Source organism: Lutra lutra, chromosome 6 (genome assembly GCF_902655055.1).
Source record: "Lutra lutra chromosome 6, mLutLut1.2, whole genome shotgun sequence".
Classification (NCBI taxonomy): domain Eukaryota; kingdom Metazoa; phylum Chordata; class Mammalia; order Carnivora; family Mustelidae; genus Lutra; species Lutra lutra.
Genome location: NC_062283.1, coordinates 53965957 through 53988183, shown reverse-complemented (window position 1 = coordinate 53988183; position 22227 = coordinate 53965957). Strand labels below are relative to the sequence as shown.

At 41.7% G+C, this 22227-nt stretch overlaps 1 protein-coding gene across 2 annotated transcripts in view; it reads right to left on the bottom strand.

The window, feature by feature from the left end:
• Nucleotides 1–3057: 3057 nt before the first annotated feature.
• Nucleotides 3058–22227, bottom strand: part of LOC125102236 (fibrocystin-like) — an 85923-nt gene continuing 66753 nt past the window's right edge. For both annotated transcript variants that reach the window (XM_047733201.1, XM_047733200.1), the window contains exons 31-35: nucleotides 21818–21885; nucleotides 18837–20441; nucleotides 15961–16104; nucleotides 10409–10628; nucleotides 3058–3797 (exon numbers count right to left, since the gene is read on the bottom strand). In XM_047733201.1, the coding sequence (XP_047589157.1) occupies nucleotides 3641–3797; nucleotides 10409–10628; nucleotides 15961–16104; nucleotides 18837–20441; nucleotides 21818–21885 (2194 nt within the window). In that variant the 3' untranslated portion in view covers nucleotides 3058–3640. The remainder of the gene's footprint in view (nucleotides 3798–10408; nucleotides 10629–15960; nucleotides 16105–18836; nucleotides 20442–21817; nucleotides 21886–22227) is intronic.

The window sequence follows — 22227 nt, the reverse complement described above, 5'->3', positions numbered from 1 at the left end:
TGATAGAGAATTTGGAGGATCAAGGATAGCTCCATGGCCTGAGTGACTAAGAAGACAGAGCTGCCACCAGCTCGGTCTGGGATGGTAGGGGACGGGGGAGTAGCAGGGACAAGCAGTAGCAGTTAGGAGTTCAATTTAGAATCTGCTAGACTTGAGGTGCCACTTCCATATCCAAGTGAAGATATCAGTAGGCCCTAGGGTTCAGGAATCAAAAGTTCAGAAAAGCTCTGGGTTGGAGATTACAATTTGGGAGTCATAAGCACATATATATACACATATATATATATATGTGTGTGTATATATATATACATTTCAAAAATTTGCAAAGATTATTTTGGAAAGTCATCATGTCATTTTCTACTTTCCCCATTTCATTTTCCATAACTCTGAACACTTTGACTAATACAAGTTAGCAAGTGCGAATTACTGTGCGTGTTCATCCTCTCCATTCCCTCCATCACTTCATTAGTTCAGTTATCTCTATCCCACCTTCCCTGGATTCTCCAAAGCACCCCACACCCAGCAACCAGATCAATGTGACTAAAGCACACCAGTGATCCTGCAGAGCCTCCTTGAAGGTGACCCGTCACCTGATGAATTCAAGGGCCAAACCCTTAACCTGCCACTCCATCCCAGCCTACCTTCCCAAACCGACAACTCATTCATCCCCTTCACACACATTATATTCTTTTCGCTATTCCCATGGGTTCTTGCCTCAGTGGCTTGTACATAGTGATCCCTCCACCAGAAACACCTTCCCTCGGCAACCCTGAACTCCTAAACCCTGCCCACTCTTGAAGGCAAGACACAAATGCCACCTACTTCAGCAGACCTAGACAGCTGCCCCATCAGGAAATAATCTTTCCCACCTCTGATCCCGCACTTGATGGTAGGGGAAGAGCATAGCATGAGCAACATTTTCCAAAGTGAGAACAGCAGGACAGATACAAGCCTCAATTCTGAAAATAAGGTGTTCCATGAACAAACAAGTTTGGATAATACTCCACACAAAAACCCTCTCTTGGAAAGTCCCATAATGTCTCACATGTGGAATGCTCTCAAATATCCTTTGGTTAAAATATAAATTATACACACACACACACACATATATATATATAAAAGTTTGTTTAGCCCAGCTTTCACAAATGTATTTGACTTTGAAACTCTTATATCACAAAATACTTACTAACAGTCTATGGAACGTGTGTCCCAAGATTCTCACCTAGTACTTAGACCTGGAGACCTGAATTCTAGTCCCGGGTGACCACCTGTCAGCACTGGTTTTCCCCAGCTCCAAGTCTAGATAAGGCAACTGCGTATGCCAACACAAGTGACACGTCATCCCCCCACACCTGAGCAGGGAGACCAGACATCCCAACTTCTGTAGGGCAACCAGACATCCCAGGACTGGAGCCTCCTAGACTCTGGCACTAGCCTAGAAGATTTTGACAGACATGGCTTCTGGTGTCCAAAGACTGAATGGCTTACTTCCCCCATAGTAACTGATGGCCACACAGGCTGCTAGGATGCCCAATTACTAGGTGTGTGACTGTTGTCACATCACCTTTTTTTAAGGATCTCAGTTAATACAGCTCTTGAATGAAGGGGCTTGTCCCAAGGTGTCCCACCAGCTGCAATGAGTTGACTCTATTTGTCCTTCCTCAAACCTTACCTACTTCCTATGGCCTCTCTTCCCATGTTACTCTTTCTAGTCTCCTTCAGAGCATGGCAGAGAACCTTGAGCTTGGCTATAGCTCAATAAATACATACAGTTCAGATATTTAAAGAAGACTGAGGCATTTAAGCCTCTTGGGAAAAAAATTCAAAATTATTCTTTGAGACAATGAGAAATTAAATAAAATCTAAGAAATAAAACAATCTGGTCAAAGCAGCACGAGCCACAGTGAAAGCATGCCATATCATTTTCTAGCTCTACTACTCGCAAACTAGCCCTCCCAGTAATGACTAACAGTGGATGTTCACTCAGTGGGGAGAGCCATTTCAGTGGCTTCTGTTAGGTGGATACTAGTATTATCCCCGCTTGACAGATGAGACAAACAGAAGCACAAGGCATTAAGTAACTTGTCTGAAGTCCGCCAGGTAGCACGTGATATGTATGAGTCCCTGTGGTCTGGCTCCAAAGCCCACCCTTCAGCACCGCGCACCCTGCCCCTCCCTCCCTTTCCGTGGCATCACTCCCGTGAGCGACCCAACAACTCACATCATCGCCCAGGCAGAAACTGAGGCCCAGGAAGATGGAGAGACTGTGTGGTGTCCCAGAGCTCTCATTCCACAGTACAAATTGATACACAAAACAGCTCCACAGACCTGTGGCCCCGTGATAAACATTGGAGAAGTTGCTGGGAGCCAAATGCAGGAAAGGAGCACGGGAGCGACATGGAGTCTAGGATCTGAGGACTGCATTCCCAGAGATGATAATTTGAGCAATGAACTGAAAAGAAAAGGTCTATTCGGGGGACACAAGGAGGCCAGAAGTGACAGGCTGGTACAGTCTTCCTAGAAGGGAAGGTGAAGGGTTGTGAGGAGCCTGGGGAGGTGAGGACAGGGAGGCCCTGGGGGCAAGGAGGGGGACGGGGTGCCCATGGGAGGCAGACAGGGAAAAGCTAAGGAAGGACAGAAAAGTTATGTTATTTGTAATTACATACATTTTTGACACTAGTCGGAAATTATTTAAAAAAAAAAAAAAGAAAAGAAAAGAAAAAGAAATGCGTACAGACCCAGGAAGTATAGTTTGGATTGGGAAGTTTGGACTGAACGAAGCAGCATTCGCTAGAGAATCCCATGTAGTGTGTGGCATGTAATCGGCGCTCCATAAATGTTTGTTCCAAATAAACAAGACAAAAAGAGGAAAACTGCGAATTGCTTTCATAACGAAAAAGGCACCTAAGGGAGTAGGTGCTCGATAAATATTTTTTTTTATCTGTGTATCACGAGAAGCCCAGAGAGTTGTAAAAGATAATCTGATATATTTCCAAAGAGCCCTCAGTCTCTGGTTCTGATTCTCGAAAATTCCCTGGGGAGGCTGTGGATTCTCTCCTGGGGGACTGTGAAGAGCACATTCTTTGGGGAGCCACTGGGAGGAGTGGTTTAGATGATGTCAAAATGGATGAATTAATGTAAAGAGTCACAGCAGTGCTTTGGCAGTTCTGATTTCCACGTAATCCCCTCAAAAGCCGAAGCTTCCACTGGGCTCTCCGAAGAACCGATGAGCCGGGTGGACCAGCAGACATCGCCATCCCACCGACTGAGGACGGCTGAGTGCTTTGGAAACCTTCCAGAAGGGCCTGGTTAAATTGAGGGCCATTTATTTCACGAAGAAACAAACCAGGGAAAGCCACTTTCAAACATGCACACGGAGAGCAGGACAAAATGCTGAAGAGATTATCTGCTCAGAATTTGCTTTAAAAGAGCCCGGGCAGCACTCATTTGTTTTTGAGAAAATATATGATTAACCATAGTTAACTATGAATTCAGATGTTGTGCATTAGACCGGCTTCTCAAACTTTGAGAGCATTTAATATTATATATCGCTGCCATTTGGACTAAATTGTTTTTTTAATGTACACAATATTACAAATTTAATTTGAGCTGTTTGAATCAGTCTGTAAAAAAGATTTGATTATACCTGAGTGTTCTGGCCCCGGCTCTTCCGTATCTCAGTAATCTTGGCGGTAATTGGCTGATTAGGCGTCTCACACTCCATCTTTGCCTCAGTTTCCATGGCAATGTTACAGGAGCTATTATAGATGAGAACTTCATCTCTTTCCACTTTAGGGCTGAAACGAGAGGGGAGGTTAAATGGGGTGTCATCAATCTTAATGAAATGCAATTATTTTTACTCTTATTAATCATTGCAAGCCATTAGCTTGTGGCAACTACAGGCCACCATTTGTCAAATTTTGCAAATTTCTGTAATTTTGTTTCCATTCTTTTATTGTTTATTTGTTTTCCTTTTATCTGCACACCCTGCAATGAAAATGCACATGGTAAATATCTTTCACTGAGCCCTTTCTCTCTTCCGCATCTATTAGGAACATTAGCAAAAGCTTCTCCAAAGCGCAACTTAACAAGCAATGCGCACACAATGCTTCCAGTTCCAAAAATGGAAGCAAATGTTGGGCAGAGGTAGTTTTTTTTTTTTTCTTTTTTCTTTTTTCTTTTTTCTTTTTTCTTTTTTCTTCTTTCCTCCTTCCCTCTTTCTATTCTTACTCACACTTAGTGTTGGGGGAGTGAATTGCCTGAATTCCCCCGGGGGCAGATGGAGAAATTGGAAAACCCACACAACTGGCTAACTGGTCCCTAATTCCAACTGTGAAAAAATGAGCTCATTTAGGCTTTCAATTCCCTCTCCCCAGCTGATGGCAATGAGGCTCTGTTGCTAGCAGTGGAACATTAACTTAGTAAATTAATTAAACTTATTTAACAGCCCAGACTAAGGAGATTCGATATATGTGTGTTACACTTGCAGCCACTTGCTTTAAAAGTCCTCTTCCTTTAAGGAGAGAAGCCAGACCGGGTTTAAAATGAAAAACAGCAGTGTAGCATTACAGAAAGTCTAAAAATACGCCGTCTGGAGGAGGTGAAAGTGTGGCTATTGCAGGCTATGGTCCCCAACAGGTGTGAGTGATATTTATTCAACAATAATGCTGGCTTTAGGCATTGTCGCAACTAACTCAGAGATTATTAGTAACAAGAAAGCGTGACGTCTCATACTTTTCAACAGTTTCAACCATGTGATCGCATTTGGGCCAGTAAAGTAGATAGAGGCAAAAAAATGTAACCCAAAGGGATCAGGAGGTTTGCATAAAGCCAAATGCAAAAGTAGGTGAGCTCTGAGATTAAGAACCCAGGTGTCCTGTTTCCTGGAGCAGGGCTCTCAAGTTTTTGAGATGCTGTTTGAACATCAGCACAAAGAAGGCAGATCCCAGGGGAAGACCAGCAAGGGCCATGGAAAGGACAGAGGTCACTGCTTGAGAAACTATAAATCATGTCGAACTAGAACATCTCTTCTCAAATCAATGTCAAAATGGTTTCTCCCTCAATTTGCTAGAAACACCAAGAAGGAGAACTACCACATCTACTTAGTCTTCTCTTCATAGTAAAATATTCCCAGCACCGTATCCCCTAAGTCAGGTCTCCCATACCCACTGTGCTCCAGACCTGCTAGAGATTGTCCATACTTTAACATCACACGGCCCAAAACTGAACACACATAGCTTGAGCTAGTTCCTGGGGCCGTGGTCTCCTCTTATCTGAGTCCTCCTTCCCACGACATCTAACATTGTGCTTGCCTTGTAGCCCCCCGCTGAAAGTAAGATGGTGGTAAACTCAGAGTCTTGGAGCCACAGTGACTAAGGACTTCGCCATATCATATTTGTTCTTCTTGATTTTCTGAGAAGCATTAGCATGCAGAGATTCGACTCAGAAGAGACCAGCTAGATTTAGATCCCCAAGAAGATATTTGCTTTCTGTAGGACATTAGAAGGACTCGGTTTCCACACTTATAAAATGGAGTTATAATTATCAGGTACCTATTTTACATAGGCATTGTGGGGTGGGGTGAAATGAAGGCTACAAAGTGATTTGCAAGGAATCTGGGACACAGTAGGTGCCGATAAAAGCAGAGTCTTGTTACAGTTTTTGTGGTAGTAGTGTTGGCGGTATTATTGTTGAAATGTAACTGCGGGAATTACATGTCATCTCACTGATATGGACCCATTGCTCAAACGCATTTTGAACCTGGAGCCTGCCTTGCAACCACAAATCAGTTTAGCTGAGCCACGATCCAGGGGGCAAACAGAGCCATGGGAAAATACAAAGTTCAGTCCTGAAGTGTCACTCGTACTCAGAGTTTCAGAAAAGCAAAGCAAAGTAGCTTAGCTTGTAAATTAAAATGTAATGGAATATTTAGATAAATATGGAAACACAGTTGAATGGAATGCAAAGTCCACATGGATTTTTCAAATAAAACACCTGACTTCAAAGCTGCTTGATGCTTGCGGTAGGTCACTTTGGGCTTTGCAGCTAGAACCTTCCTTTTGCTGTTAGGGGTGGGGATAGGAGTTGTTAGAAGAGTTTGAGAGGCTCTCTCTATGTATTTCCACCAGAAATCACTTACAATTGTAGCAAAAAGAAAATAAAGTTAGTTTACCCCACCACCACGTTCCTTATGAATCGGTACCCAGATAAACTACTGATGGTCCTTGAGTTGCAATGGTCTGACTTATGATGTTTTGACTTTATGATAGTGTAAAAGCAACAAGCACGTAGTAAAAACCATACTTCCACTTTTGAATTCGGATCTTTTCCTGGACTAGGGATATATGGTATCATCCTCTCTCATGACTCTTGGCAGCTGCAGCTCCCGGGCAGCCACACCATCATGAAAATAAACAACCAATATGCTTATCGCCATTCTGTCCCCATACAACCATTCTGCTTTTCATGTTCAGGACAGTAGCCAAGAAAGTACATGAGCTATTCAACACCATAGTATAAAATAGGCTTCGTGTTAGATGATTTTGCCCACCTGCAGCCTCCTGTAATGGTTCTGAGCATGTTTAAGGGAGGTGAGGCTAAGCTAGGATGTTTGGTACATGAAGTGTATTAAATGCGTTTCCAACTTATGGTATTTTCCACCTATAATGGGTTTATCAGGTCATAACCCCGTTGAAAGTCAAGGGAGCTCGGCACTTCTATTTCTGAAAGCCCACAAACCATATAATTAATAATTCATTGTAGAATTTTTGTCAGGGATAACACAAGCTTAGGTGTCTAAATTTCCAGAATTCCCTTTTTCCCTTCTTAGGCAAGTGAGGGAGTATGAGGCCATCTCCCCTACCTGTTGTGTGCCCCTTCTCATGTTCACTACCAGCAACTAACAATCCTCAATTCTACAAGCGAGTATTTTGTACTCAGTATATAAATGACTTAGGGTATAGACTTGAACTCAAGGAAAGGAGTGACCAACTTCTCTACAACCTTTCCTGGTCTTGAATTTCTACCCTGCTGATGAGCCTTCTTCTGCCTGCTCTAGGCTCTTCATCAGCAAAGACTAGAGGAAAGTGGGTTAAGTCACCCAGCAATCCTCTCATTTTGCCAGTGGCAATGCACTGTCTACCCTAATCATGTTCTTCTTGCTCTGAAATAGTTAAAACCACTTGTTAACTTGGACTTTTTTACAAGCTTTAGATCATATTTCTTTTGTATTTTTCCCTGGTAATCTCACTAGAGGTTATTTTTCATTAAAAACCCATCATCAAAATTAGCAGAGACACCAGGATATCAAAAATAGACTAAAATTTATGAAATTTCAATGTTTCCTAATAGCTGCTATTCCATGTTTTCTTCCACAATAATCCCATATATTAAGTATAAATATAAATGTAAATATATGTGTTCATATAGACACATATAAATGTAGATAATATAGTTGTGCCTGAACACACATGCATATAAATATTTATTTTGAGGGAATGTGGTAAACATTTTTGATTCAAATGGCAGCAAAGAGACTTCTAACACTTAAGTCCCTAAGTCCTACTCTGTGGCTCTTCCAGTTGGTCTGTAAGCAAGTAGTCATGCGCACACTCTTTAGGACAGGCATCAAGAACACTTGGAGTGTTTATGTTTCCCTCACTTAGCCTGAAATTGCTTCTGGTGGTTCTGGAATCGCATTGAACCACACACCTCAGCCCAGGCTCTCATCCCTGATGCTGAAGGCACATCATTGTGCCAAGTACACTGTCAGCCAGGGGACTGGGTTCCAGTTCTGACAATGCCAAGGCTGGACTGTGTGACTCTGGAAAGATACTTAGTGTGTCCTTCAGATAGAATCTAAACTCCTTACTAGGGCCTCCAAGACCTTAAATAACTCCTGGAGTTCCTATGAAGAACATTCCTTCCCTCCTACTCTACTCCTATCTTTCTGGTCGTTGACAGTTCATAAAATGTGATGGGGCCTTTGCACTGCTGCCCCCATCGCCCAACCATCCATGGTGACAGCTGCTTCTCCTTAGCTCAGCAAAAGACTCCAGAGAAGTCTTCCCTGAGCACATTGTATACGGTAGTCCCCCATGATTTTCTATCCTGTTATAGCCCCTATCACATGTGATCTTGCTTATTGTACGGCTCCCTCCTCTACCCTTAAAGGCAGAGATTTTGCCATCTTGTTCCTCACTGAGTTACAACTCCTCACACAGTATCTACAACACAGTGGACAGTTGATAAACTCTGGATAGATGGATGGGTAGATGGACTGATGGACGGACAGATGAATGGGTGGGTGGATGGATGGATGGATGGATGGATAGATGGATGAACTGGGCATGTTTTTGCCACAGATACACACATCTACCTTTGCCAAATGACATCAGATCCATAGAGGTAGTGGCTGACGAGGGGATAGGATAAAGCATTTAATGCAAATGGGTTCCTTGCAAAGATAATGGCAAGTAGTTCTCCAGGTTCACAAGGATAATCTTAAGAGGAACCAATCAAGCCATTTGGCATATAATTTTTTAGTGCCCCCTGTTTAATTATAGTGTGTTTTCTGGTTATTAAATTAGCACATGTTCACTGAAAAAAAAAAAAACATAAAAACTCAATGAAAAATTGTAAGTAACACTCCAGTCACCGAGGGTAGGCACTCAACATTTAAGAATACATCCTTCTAGTCTTTTTTCTGATCACCTACTATATGTATATAGAAACCTATGTACTATACGGGGATGTCTGGGTGGTTCAGTTGGTTAAATGTTTGCCTTTGGCACAGGTCATGATCCCAGAATCCTGGGATCAAGCCCCACATCAAGCTCCCTGCTCAGCAGGCACCCTGCTTCTCCCTCTGCCTCCCACTCTCCTTGCTTGTGCGCTCGTGCTCTCTCTCTCTCTGACAAATAAAATCTTTTTTAAAAGATTAAATTGATACACTGTTTTGTGCCATGTTCCTTTCACTTCCCAACATTTTGTAAGCATTTCCCTCTTCAGTTAAATATTCTTTGTCATGATCTTTAAAGGTTTCCTAGGATATTAGTATTTAGATTCATCTTTCATTATTAAACACTTCATTTCAAATTTTTTGTCATTATACCTAAAACTTCAAAAAAATGTAGCTTTTCACAAATATTACATCTTTCTAACTGCCTTCTTAAAATCCTAAAAGTGAAATACTAGAACACAGGGAATGGGGAATTTTATGAGTGCATGCCGCCAAATGATATCATTAAGAAGGGAAGGGCATCACTTTTAACAACCCCTTCACAAGGCCTGAAGCTGTTCCCTCAGCGACTTCCTGAGTGGAGAAGAACATGGAAGAACTTCAAAGAAGAGCTGTGGGGATTTGGTGAAGTCTTCAAATTCAGCGGAGCTAGGATCTAACATGTGCTTTTTGGTATCCAGCATTCGTGATTTCTGAAATCCAGTCCTGCCTGAGCGCAACCTCCAAGACACCATTCTCTGTATGACCTAAACAAGGTTCTTCATGCCTTCTAGAAAGCAACCAGCCAAGGAGGCCCCTCCTTTCCTCTGGCAAAACATAAACCTCTCTCCCATGAGGATGATGAATTGGTCCTAAAACACAGGCTGTCTTGGAAAAGTACTGGTTATCACTCTCATTCTGGGTAATGAGTCTTGTTTAGTTTTAATTTTGAATGGGAAGCTAGGCCTTCATTAAATAACCAGGTGTGGTCACTCTATCTCGATAAGAAAGAAGAGAGCAGGGCGACAGTCAGCACTGAAATACCACAGTCCATGGGAAAAGAACTGCTGGTTGAAATGAAGGCTGTCCTGAATCATCTGCAGGATCGCACGTTTTCCTTAAATGTGTCTAGAAAAGGGGGTTTTACCTGGAAAGTGGCAGTATTGATTTCGTTTGTTTGTTTTTTAAGTTCAAAAAATCTTCGCAAGCTTATGGCTTCTAAATCCTAGATCTATAGTAATTCCGCCTGCACATCCCCCCCTTCTTTTGAATAAACATTGTGCAATCTGCTGGATTTCTCTATGACTTTTTTTCATATTTGTGAATCTGTTTGGAAAGAAAAGAAAAAGGAAAAAGGAAAAGAGCCTTCTGTTTTTCATAATGTCTAATCTTTTTCCCCATTGGCATTCACCAGATGTTGCTTTGGACCAGAAGATAAATATTAAAATCTAAGCAAGAACAAAGCAAGCTGTTTACTGGGCAGATTTTTCAGATGTTCTCTCGAACACTTGAAAAGACAGGAGATGCTTTGATATGCAGGCTGGCTGGAATCCACAATGGAATGGTCCCTCTAACAAGAGTGGTAGGCCCTGGGGGCCATGTCCACCCAACCTGCAGTTCCTGATGGTTCCATCTGTCCACTGACCATGGATGTGTGCAGAAGGTCGGGGAGGGAGGGGACAGGGTTACCTGAGGAAGAGGCCTGAGAACCATGGGAAGGCTGACTCTGTCCAATGATCTGGTGCAAAGAGGCACTGGGGACTTTCTTCACAAATATAGAGGTAGGACCATGACTGGGGCACTGTCTCTGTCCCCACAGTGACTGACAAATCACACTGCACGTAGGTGCTGCCGGAGGCTTCGCAGCTCTCCTCCACATGCTTCAGGCCACACAGGAAAGCCAAGGACACTGCAGGAAACACTCACCATTAGGTTAGGCAGTAACCGCAGAAGGAACTAAAGGCCTCACACTGTTACATAAATGCACTTCATGTGTTGTCCCTTGACCATTAGGAAAATAAAGTTATTGGTTGACTTTTCTTAAACATGCATCATGTACACAAAACACACAGAAGAATATAAGTAACATTTTTATAAAATATGAATCATCATAAGAAAAACTCATATGACTCTACAATCCAACATAAGCTCTAAAACTACTGTGATGCTCTCGAATCTTTGTCTCCTCATCAAGCCCATCATCTTCCTCCTCATCCTCAGAAACAATCCCATGCACTATTTAAATCACTTTTTCACATGGGTTTGTATTCCTAAATGAGAGAATGTTGAGTTTCACTTCATTTTGAATTTTATGCAATAGAATACAGGTCAATTTTCGGACCTGCTTTTTTCCACTCAGTATTACAGTTCCAAGATTTATCAAGGACCATATTATCACATAAAACTTGGGAATACATTTTCACTGCTGTTCAATACTGCATTGTGTAAAATTACTACAGTTTGTCTATTCTCTTACCAATGGAATTAGGCTATTCCCAGTTTTTGCTACTACAAACACATACTAAATTTCCTCTAAGGTATATGCCTTAAAGAAAATTACTTGTTCATAGGGTAGCTACCAGTTCAACTTTACAAGATAGTGCCATTTTGTTTCCTCAAACATGGCTTGTGCCATTTTACTATAGTCTACCAACTATGGTCATGAGTTTCCATTATTCCACATAACTGTCAGCACTTGGGATCATCAGACTGTTAATTTTGACAAGTTCAGTGCAAATACAATGGCATCCCTTTGCAACCTCAACTTGAATTTGCATTATTACTTCTTAGGTCAAACAGCTTTTTCTATGTCAGAACTCATATTTCCTCATCAGTGAAATTCCTCTTCCTGTCATTCGCCCTTTTTTTACAGTGGAATCTTTGTCTTTTTCTTATTGATTTGTGCTCTTTATATATTTTGGGTACTAATCCTAGAAGGTTATATGGTTACTCATACCTTCTCCAGGTTTTCTTGATGGGATCTCTTAATTAACAGAAGTCCTTGATTTTTACATAATTTTGACAATTAACATTTTATGAAGAAGAAAAGCAATTATTGAAACCATTTGGCCTTGAGACCACTTCTTTCTCAGTCAAGAGACACAACGTGAAAAGCATCAAAAAGGCAGACTGGCAATTACCTTTAAGAGGAAGATAAACAAGTCTCTACATGAGATGGTTTAGGAACTGCTCTATTTGAAAACCTTAATAAAGTAAAAAAGAAAAAGGAAGAAAAATCCCTCCAGCTTTCTACCTCCACAGCTAACCTGTCAATACAGGTTTGCAACAATACTACCAAGGACTGTGGGCTTGAACCCAGGCTGCTCTACCTACATCCCAGCACTGCGTGCAGCAAGGGGCACATGAGACAAACACATGTGAGAAAGTTTACAGTTGTTCAGTCATATCCAAATAGTATTATGGTTGCTGGTACATTCCAAAGCACCTGACACATAGTAGGTTCTCTGTGAATTGAATGTATTCAGGATGAATTACAGCCATAAAGATGGCTGACAGTAGGACCCTTGGGTGGATAGACAAAACATAAGAACTTTCCAGTTAGCAAGCCCTAGACCAGACATACGGTCAACACCTATTTTTTAAAAAAGAACTCATTATGGGTGATTAGGTGGATGCAGAGTGACATGGTGGACCCTGAAAAGTAACCAGGGCTGGGGGTCAGAATCGAAGTTTCTGCCACGAAATCGAACGGTGTGACCTTAATCACTGTAGCTTTTCACGCCTCATGAAAAAATTAAAGTTCCCATGAAGAAGTCACTCCATGTAACTCAAGGTACAAATGCAAACACCATGAACGTCAAAGATTTTGCTGATTTTTTTAAAAAATACGAAGTATTTTCATTTAGTGAACAAGATGTTTTTAGCAACCCATCATACGAAAGAGTAAAATTCTTCTTTCATTAGAAGCACAAATGGGGGGAAAGGTAAAAACGGATGATACCAAAAGCTCTTCCTCAGAGCTCCCCCATTACCGCCCCTGCCCCATCAATGAGAGAAAACCCATGAGCAGCGAGTAGCGCTGTGGCAGGAGGCCAAGCAAAACGGTAATTAGGGAGGGTGGAGTTCTAGGCCCTCGTCCACAGCCTAGAATGAGAAACACCACTGTCTTTAGTGTGCAAAGTCACACTAAGGAATAAAACTCAGAGTGTGGGTCAGAATTCAAAGTGACCTTAGTAAATTAGAGAAATTACAGAAATAAACCAAAAACCAAATGAAAATATTAAGGCAGTAAACCACAGGAAAAAAAAATAAGAAAACTCATGTAAATATCAGATGAGGAATGCCCAGCTGTGCACAAGCATGTCAGAAAAAAGAAGAAGAAGAAGAGGAAAAAGAAGAAGAGGAGGAGGAGGAGAGGAAGAAGAAACATCCTTGGAATAATCGTAGGTAACAGTATGATTATAAAGACAGCGACGTGGTTGTAAAAACAAAGACAGTGCCAGGCTCTATGCAGGCAGTCCTCTGAAGATCCCGAGAAGACCAGAACACAGAGGAGCTGCCTCATTGGAGGCTTCAAATTGGGGGCGGGGGGGGGGGGAAAGGTAGGAATCCACAGAGGGCTCAGAAGAGAAATGTCAAAATGTTTACTTGTTGGCAAGTTTCTGATTCATTCAGTCGCCCCAAAATTTGCATTTCTGACAAACTCCCACGTGCTGCTGCTCCAGCAACAACATTAATATGATATTCTCAGGGCGCCTGGGTGGCTCCCTCCATTGAGTGGGCCACTCTTGGTTTTGGCTCGGGTCATGATCTCAGGTCCTGAGATGGAGCCCCACATCAGGGTCCACGCTCAGCATGGAGTCTGCTTGAGACTTTCTCTCCCTCTCCCTCTGCCTTTCCCTTTCTCCTTTCCTCTCTCTCTGTCTTTCTAAAATAAATAAATCTTTTTAAAAAATAATATGATTTTCTCAATAATAATGTAATTCTCAGTAATAATACCGTTGAGAACCACAGTGTTAGGAGGACAGAGATTAATTCGGCATTCTGAAGGGTTAAGTTTGAAAAAAGGAATACGGGGGAGCATCAGTTAAGTAAAGGATGGACTTCTCTGACAATAGCAACTGAGAAACACAGCTAATAGTCCACTTCAAAAATCTCTTGAAACGTAACAGATTCTTAACTAAATTGGCTATATGTAATCCTATCTGAAGGTAGGGGAATTATTAGCAGTTTTTGAAAATTAATGAGACACATCCTGTTTGATCATTTGATGTCCATTATAGACCTACTTTCTAGAGAAAAAAAAATACACAAACATACTCAAAATGTTTTATTCCAATTCAGGAAGTTGATAGGATCCATGAATATCATCCGAGGTCTGAAGTAAGAAACCAATAGAGATAGCCTTCTCCAGTTCTTCTCTATTTTTAGACACTGTAATTAAAAGTCCTTAAAAAGACTTTTTTGTTTTTTTTTTTTTTTAATGAAAGAGGAAAGTAAGTCCAATTATCCATTTCCCAAGTAAATGAGCCACTCTTGCACAATCAGTGGGTGTTTGGTGTCACCTAGTGGCCATCATCAGAGTTACAGCTCCCTGTTTCTGTTTTTCTTTTTTAAAAATCAAGGCATTTTGAGAAGTCCATTTCTAAACTTAAATCAAATCTTTTAAAATACAATAATTTCTATTCCTCTTCTTCTAGGAGTTGTCAAACTTCCAATATCACAATTTGCCTTCCCTGAAAACCTCAATGATTTTTATTTTGTACTTCTAATTGAAATTGTGTCTTGACATAATATACCAAGGAGCTTTTTTTTTTTTTTTTGAAAAAAAGAAAATATTTATTGCAAATAAAATACCTTACAATTGAAATATGTTATTCTATATTAGCAAGGAGCTTTTAAAAGTAAATTAACTTAAGCTGCGTATGTGTGAATGCCTGTTTAAAAGACTGTAGTGGTATTAGTGAAATATTGGAACCTAGAAATATGGATCCTTGGTTTTCTGTTTCCACAACTTCCCAATTCATTTATTCTTTCATCAAGCATTAATTTTTCATGTTCCCTGTGCCAGCCCTGATCTACGCACAGGAGGGAGAGTGGAGAAGGAAAGAGGCAATGTCTTAAACTTAAATCTTCCACTGTATCTTAAGTTTCTTATTGTGGAATCTCCAGTGGAATAGATCTCTCTTCCATAGGCTCTGCTTGTATATAGGGTGGTAACAGGAAACTCCATTTCTAGTTTGTATTTTTTTTTTCTAGTTTGTATTTTAAACAAGGATCATCTCTCTCTCTCTCTCTCTCTCTCTCTTCCCTTCCTCCTCCTTCCCCTTCTTGGATAAGACAATCTAATGTAAACAGCCATCACCAATTATACATTGTGGAATTTTTGTCCAGACTCAGATAAAGTGATGCTTTGATCACTTTGTAAATCCTTCACCCACACTCAAGTTGCAGACACAAGTTGAGAATATCATCGAAAGCACTCTTCTGAAAGCGTGTGCACAAATTGTTTCTAAGTGCATAGATAGAAAATCTGTGATTGCACAAACAAGTTCATCACCTGGCTAAGCTGGTCCTCTAATGATAATGGCAATTTCTTCCCTTTGACTTTTTTTCTGAAGCTCAGAGGGTAATCACCCATTGTTAGAATGGGACTATCAAAGTTTTTTAACTTTCTCTCTAACAAAGACACAGCTTCCTACACCTCAATTTACATGACGCTGTGACGCTTCAAGCAATGAGAGATCATGGTGTTCTACTGAGTAAATACCTGGGCATTACAGAATGAGAGGGCAGTGTTCATGTTGGTTCTTTCATCTCTAACAAGAATTCCAGAACTGGGCACACCAGGCAAATAAGCAAGAGAGATCCAGCTCACTGCTCTGATCCCTATGCCAATACTTCCAATAAGCAGAAGTTTTCAGCAGTTCCATCTCAGAACAAGGGCAAGAGACTGTCTTCCCCATGATGTCTAAGGCTGTTGTTGAAACTAATATTCAGAACTCACAATTACTTTCTCCATCATCATATGACAACCATCAAGAACACGGGTGATAAATTTTCCACTGTCATGAATATGACAAAGGTGACTACGAACCCTTTTAATAAGCAGTCCCATCTAACATTTTAGATGGGGAACAGAGAAATCCTCTTCCCAAGAACACATAGAAAAATTGGGGGTCAGTACAGCATTGATTACAAAAATGCTGGAGAATTTAACTGGAGAATATCATTTTTAAATACACTCTTAAAAAAAATATATATGTGGCATTAGTACAGACCATCCAGGGGCGGGACCAAGCAGCTGAAGGCTGACACTGTAGCGTTAGCCAAGACCTGGCAGGGAGCGCCACACACAGCAGCTGAGATGTTCCCTGGAGAAAATCCTCCTCCGAACACATGCACAAGGCTTCCACCCAGGCAGCCTTCAAAACAAAATACAAGTTCATGATTACAGATGCAAATCTCTCTTTCTTTACTTAACTCAAAATTCAGACCTATGCTTTCTTGCTGCTCTGTCATTCCTTTTAAACCCTCTAGAATCCACACAATTGTCTCTAGGTTCTGATCTCCTTAGCATCTTCCCACTAAGCTCTGGCCTCCAAAGCATGGAGTCCTTGTTCTGTCAGATTCCCGTCATATTCAACAATCTATTAAAAATGTAATGACTTTTGGGGTGCCTGGGTGGCTCAGTCCTTAAGCGGCTATCTTCAGCTCAGGTCATGATCCCAGGGTCCTGGGATCGAGCCCCACATTCGGCTCCCTGCTCAGCAGGAAGCCTGCTTCTCCCTCTCCCACTCTCCCTGCTTGTGTTCCCTCTCTCGCTGTGTCTCTCTGTGTAATAAATAAATAAAATCTTTCCAGAAAAATGTAATGACTTTTATACAGATAAGTAATGCTTATTTATCATTCTTACTTTTTTTTAATACCAAAGAGTATACAATGAAAGTAAAAGTCCCACTAAACCACCTAGCTCACTCCCAGAGGTAGCCACATTTAGTTTCTTGTGAATCCTTCCAGAATTTTTTGATCATCTCTATTTTTATACAAAGAAATTTTCTCTAGGGGCACCTGGGTGGCTCAGTCAGTTAAGTGTCTGACTCTTGATCTCAGCTCAGGTCTTGATCTCATAGTCATGAGTTCGAGCCCCATGTTGGACTCCATGCTGGGCATGGAGCCTACTTTAAAAAAAAAATCTTTCTATACATATTCTTCTACTACTTGATTTTTTCACTAAAGATACAGCATATATAATTTCCCAACTACGTGTACATGTATGCATACTACTTAGAATTCCATTATATGCCACAATTTATTTAGCAATTTTCCTATTGATTGATTCTTTCCTTATTTCTCCTCTTGCTATAATTAATGGTGCTGAGGAATTACACATTTATTTGTATAAAACTGCTGCAAAGTGTTAGAAGTGGGATTTCTAGGTCAAATGAAAAATAAGGTTTTAGATTTGATGGATATGGCCAAACTTCTCTTGAAAATAATGTACCAGTTTACACTGATACCGGCACTACAGGGCAGCACCTGGTTCTGATGGGTGGAAGTATGACCATTCTAAACAAACACCATGTTTTGCTTCAATCTGAGAACCAAAAAAGATCAATGTCACCTGGACTTTCAGATATGTGGCCACCTCTAGTCCACACTAGAGTGTCTACACTTCCAGTGTCTACTGTCCTCAGGTCAAGACTCGGTGGTTCCTACAGTCGCCTCACAAACCCAAGAAGAACGTTTTGCTTAGGAGGCATTTCATAGCCCTGCTCTCTCATTAAAAAAAAAAAAAAAAAAAAAAAAAAAAAAAACAGAATCATTGAAGGAAGGGACATGGGAGCATCCAGCCCAAATCCCTTTATCCGTAGAAAATGTACCCAGCTAAGTTACTAACACGCTTAGGACCAAAATCCCAATACCTATAGCATTCCACCCAGCCAAGGCCAGACAAATTTTTTCTAAGAATTGGCTTGGCTAAAACTATGGGAAGAGCCTAGACATCCATCAATAGATGAATGGATAAAGATGTGTGATACACACACACACACACACACACACACACACACACACACAGTGGAATATTATGCAGCCATCAAAAATGATATCTTGCCATTGGCAATGATGAGGATGGAACTAGAGGGTATTATGCTAAGTGAAATAGGTCAATCAGAGAAAGACAATTATCATATCATATCATATTATCATATCTCTCTGATAGAGGAACTTGAGAAACAGGATGGAGGATCATAAGGGAAGGGAGGGGAAAATCAAACAGGAAGAAACCAGGAAGGGAGACAATCCATAAGAGACTCTCTCTTAATCTCAGGAAACAAGCTGAGGGTTGCTGGGGGGTAGTGGGGAGAAGGATGGGGTGTCTGGGTGATGGACATCGGGGAGGGTATGTGCTATGGTGAGTGCTGTGAATTGTGTAAGACTGATGAACCACAGACCTATACCCCTGAAGCAAATAATACATCATATATTAATTTTAAAAAAAAGAATTGACTTGGCTAGCACTTCATCAGTATAAGATTCAGCTCCCATAATTTCCTCTGTACTTTCTGCATTACAGTCAAATTTGAGTTGTCTCAAGTGCAGTAGGGCGCTACCTGAACAGAAACCAAAACCATCACTGGAAGAAAAGGCAGGGCAAATTTCAGTATATCTATCTAAAAGGAGAAAACAGTTCACCCAAAGCAATCATATTATTCAACTGGCCTCTTATTGCTGGGGTATAGATTCATCTGTGAAATAATTCCTAAATGATAAAAGTTAATGATATTTAGGAAGTTTAAAATAATTCAGATTGGCATAGAAGTCTAAAAAGAGATGAAGGCACCCATGTACTACTTACTTGATCAAATTATGAACTCTTCGAGATGGAATTATTGAAGACCCAAATTAAATCAGGTTAAGCAATCAAATTAAAATAAAATCACACTTCTGGAATCTGCACAAATTCCTTGATTAAAAAAAACAAAACCTCATACAGGGGCATGCCAAAGACAAGTTTTAGGAGGAAACAGGGACTGTAGGATGTCAATCAGGCTTCTCTCTCCTTCCGTCTTTCAGAACGCAACTGATTTCCTACCTTTTACAGTGGATTACATTAAAAAGAGAAAGAGAGATCTGTCTCATTTGCTTGACTTACCGAAGTTCTCAGTTACGGCCAAAACAGTGACTGTGGATGTGAAGACCAGGATGGAAGAGGCCCACCCCCTTGTGCGGTCGTACCCTCTTACTGGGTACTCCCCAGCAGGAAGGGGTGGGACCACACAATGGAGAACCGTGTGGTTGCCAGAGACACCCGCACAGGGTGACATCCCAATAAAAATGTCAACGTTTTCAGCTCCTGAGACCTGGGCTACCACAAAGGTTAAGACATCATCAGTCTGAGAAATAGACAATAACTGTGGGGTGAAGGCATTGCTGTACCCAATGACTCCCATCTGGTATGAAAGTCCATCTACCTCGATGACCAGGCCCCCAGAGCCATTTCCTGCAGGAACAATGCACTGGATGAACTTGGAGCTGATGCTCACTGTCAGGCAGGCCTGCTGTCCAATGAAGACTAGTGTGCTATTCTCTCCACACAGAGCTGTGCCCTCCATGGACAAGAGGCTTCCACCATGGATGCTGAAATTCTTGGGGAAATAATGAGACACTTCAGGCAAAATGTGGAAGTGCCTGGAAACATTACCAAAACAAGCATATCCAATTCTTGTATGAAAAACGGATACATGGTGGAGTCCTGGGGTCAAGTCACTTATCCAGCATGCCACATGGCTTGCATTAAAGAAAGTTACAACACAGGGAAGGTGATTATCCACAAACACCATTGGCTCATCTGTTGTGATGTCTAACTTCTGACCGCTAATCAGCACCATGGTCAGAGACCCACTGATAGTGGTCAAGGAGTCCACAATGGGAGTTGTTTCTTCCTGCAAGAAAAGAGTGCAAAGGCCCTGACATTCACTGGGTAGCCCATTCACCAAGACTGTGACGTTCAGGGTGAAGGAAGCATTAGGCAAGGGGGCGTCCACTTGGTTAATCTGGCAGAGGACTGTCTGGTCTCCCAAGCTCAAAATCACACAAGTAAATGGACCCGAAAGGTGCACTTGAACTGACCTCTTCCTAGAGCTGAGAGCCAGCCCCCTCACCGTGAGTACGGTCCCGCCACAAGCAGACCCACGTGTTGGCAAGATGGCCATTATCCGGGGTGTTATCACAAATTGTTGGGGCACAGCAGACATGTTAGCAAACCCCATCTGCTTTTGACGTACTTGGAGAGGATAGGTTCCCGCCTCCAAACTGTGAAGAGGAAAGGAGCACCCAGACAGGCTCATGTTGCTCCATAAAGACTGCATCTCCAGATCACAGTCTAAGACCCCCAGCAGGATCACTGAGTTGGGGAGGATATTTCCTTCCACGGAAAGCCTCAGGCTGCTATTGGTCATTTCTCCTCGCACGGCAGTGACCACTGGTGTCCTTGCTGCTTCATACATGAAAGTAAAGCCCTTCCCCACCAGGCTGTGTAAGGGTCCTCGGGCAAAGGACACATTGCCAGCCCAGACCTCCACGGGGGCTGGGACAGCGGGAACATTTGCTTCGGGCAGCAGAGCTGTGGGTGGGGTCTCACACCAGATGACAGTGTCTGTTGAGTTCACGATGTCACAGGTCCGATTACCCACAAGCACCCGTACCAGATCGGGGTCCCTGCTGAACCCTATTCCTGAGATGGTGAGGATGGTTCCACCTAAAGCATGAACATCAAAAAGAACACTTACAAGTTGATATTCAGAACGAGGAACTCAAGGCACCTGTGCAAACCCCAGGGCAGTTTAAGTGGAAGGTGGGGTGTTGAAACCTCAGCGACTTCCACTCACCCCAATAATGTTAAATTTGTGATCATTTCAGCAGGTGTTAGATGGGCTACAATTCAAATAGTAAAACAATGTAAATTGTTATATAGGGGAAAGATGCTTATAATACTTCAGATGAAATTTTCAAATATATTTCTAGATCCTAGAAGCCACTTCTATCAATTTAGACACTAACGAAAAATCTCATTTCTGGAAGTATTCTTGTCACTGCTATGTTCCCTGGCATGTTAATCTGTAATAATATGTAGGGAGAGTAAATGTGTCACATCTATGTTAATGGAAAATCAAATTCCTTAGTCTTCTTGTCATTTGCCATATGATGATCTCACATATTCCCCATTATTCTATACGTTATGATGTAGAGTGTTCTGTATATATTCAACGTAGGCACTGATAAAAAATGTAATTTCTTGAAGTATGACACTTATCTTCTATATTATTCTATTTGATAGTTGAATGGTCTGTGTATTATGTAGGCTTATGTCTGTGTGTGTGCGTGTGCATGTTTTGAGACATCTCAAGAGTCATCGAAATATCGAAACATTCTTATGATCCTGCTGCTCTATACCTAGACTTTGTCTCTCTAGCTGAGGGACACTCAAGCCCCATCTTCAGGACAGGGGCTAGAGCAAGATACCTCATATCATGACCAAATCTACAGTCTAGGTAAGCAGCTTTAAAAAGGATTTTACTATACTCCAAAAGGATAAAGATCTATTGCACACATTACCACAATGGTGATCTACATGCAGATCTACAGCTTTTCATTTTTTTCTAAAAATGACCAGGTTTCCAGATTTTCCTGTCTTGTCTTTATGTCTCCCATATTGACATTTGTGTTTCCAACTCCTTGTGGGTCCTTCATCTGCACCCTCAGAGGAAAGGGAAGACATGAGACTCATTCTTTCTCTCCTTCCCCCTCCAGGATCTAAAGGGATAACCTGGGATGCTCTTCCCCGTGTTTTTCTAATATCCTCTAGAGGTGTGCTATCCACTGGATGTTTCAGCCTCTTTTCATCAGAAAAACAAAACTGGGCACATCTTCTTATCATAAAAACTCATTCATTTCCTGAGCCATGGGAGCTCACCGGTTTCCACACTCTTCAAAGTACATCACTCAGTTCCCAGAGCACAGGGAAAGCTCCTCTCCCTGCTGCCCCATCTCTGGTCTCACTGGTTCAAATCCAAGAAGAAAACCTAAATATCCAGCGAGCAGACCTGCCGAATAAATGATACAAGAGACTCTCACCCAGAAGGGACCCGCAGCAAGGCTCAATGCTGAAAACTTCTGTGACATACTGGATGTGAAGATCAACCCTGCAGAGAATGGGGAGATGGTTATAAAATAACTGAGTCATAAAGAGAGAAAGGGAGGAGCAAGAGAGACAGACCTGGGTATCAGGGAGAGAAGCACAGATACAGGGAGCAGTGATAGAGAGCCGGTGTGAGTGGCATCACCTCACAAAGGAACAAAAAAAGGACACCGTGGGGAGAAAATGTTGTGTGGGACATTTTCCTGGGCCAACACCTTGTGGTGGCATTAGCCCCATACAGTTTAGCTAACTTCCTGGAATGAGGAGAGGGAACTTCTGGAGAAATACAAGGCAGAGGGACTTTGGGGCAAAGAGGATCTGAGCACAGCTTGGACAATAATTTTAA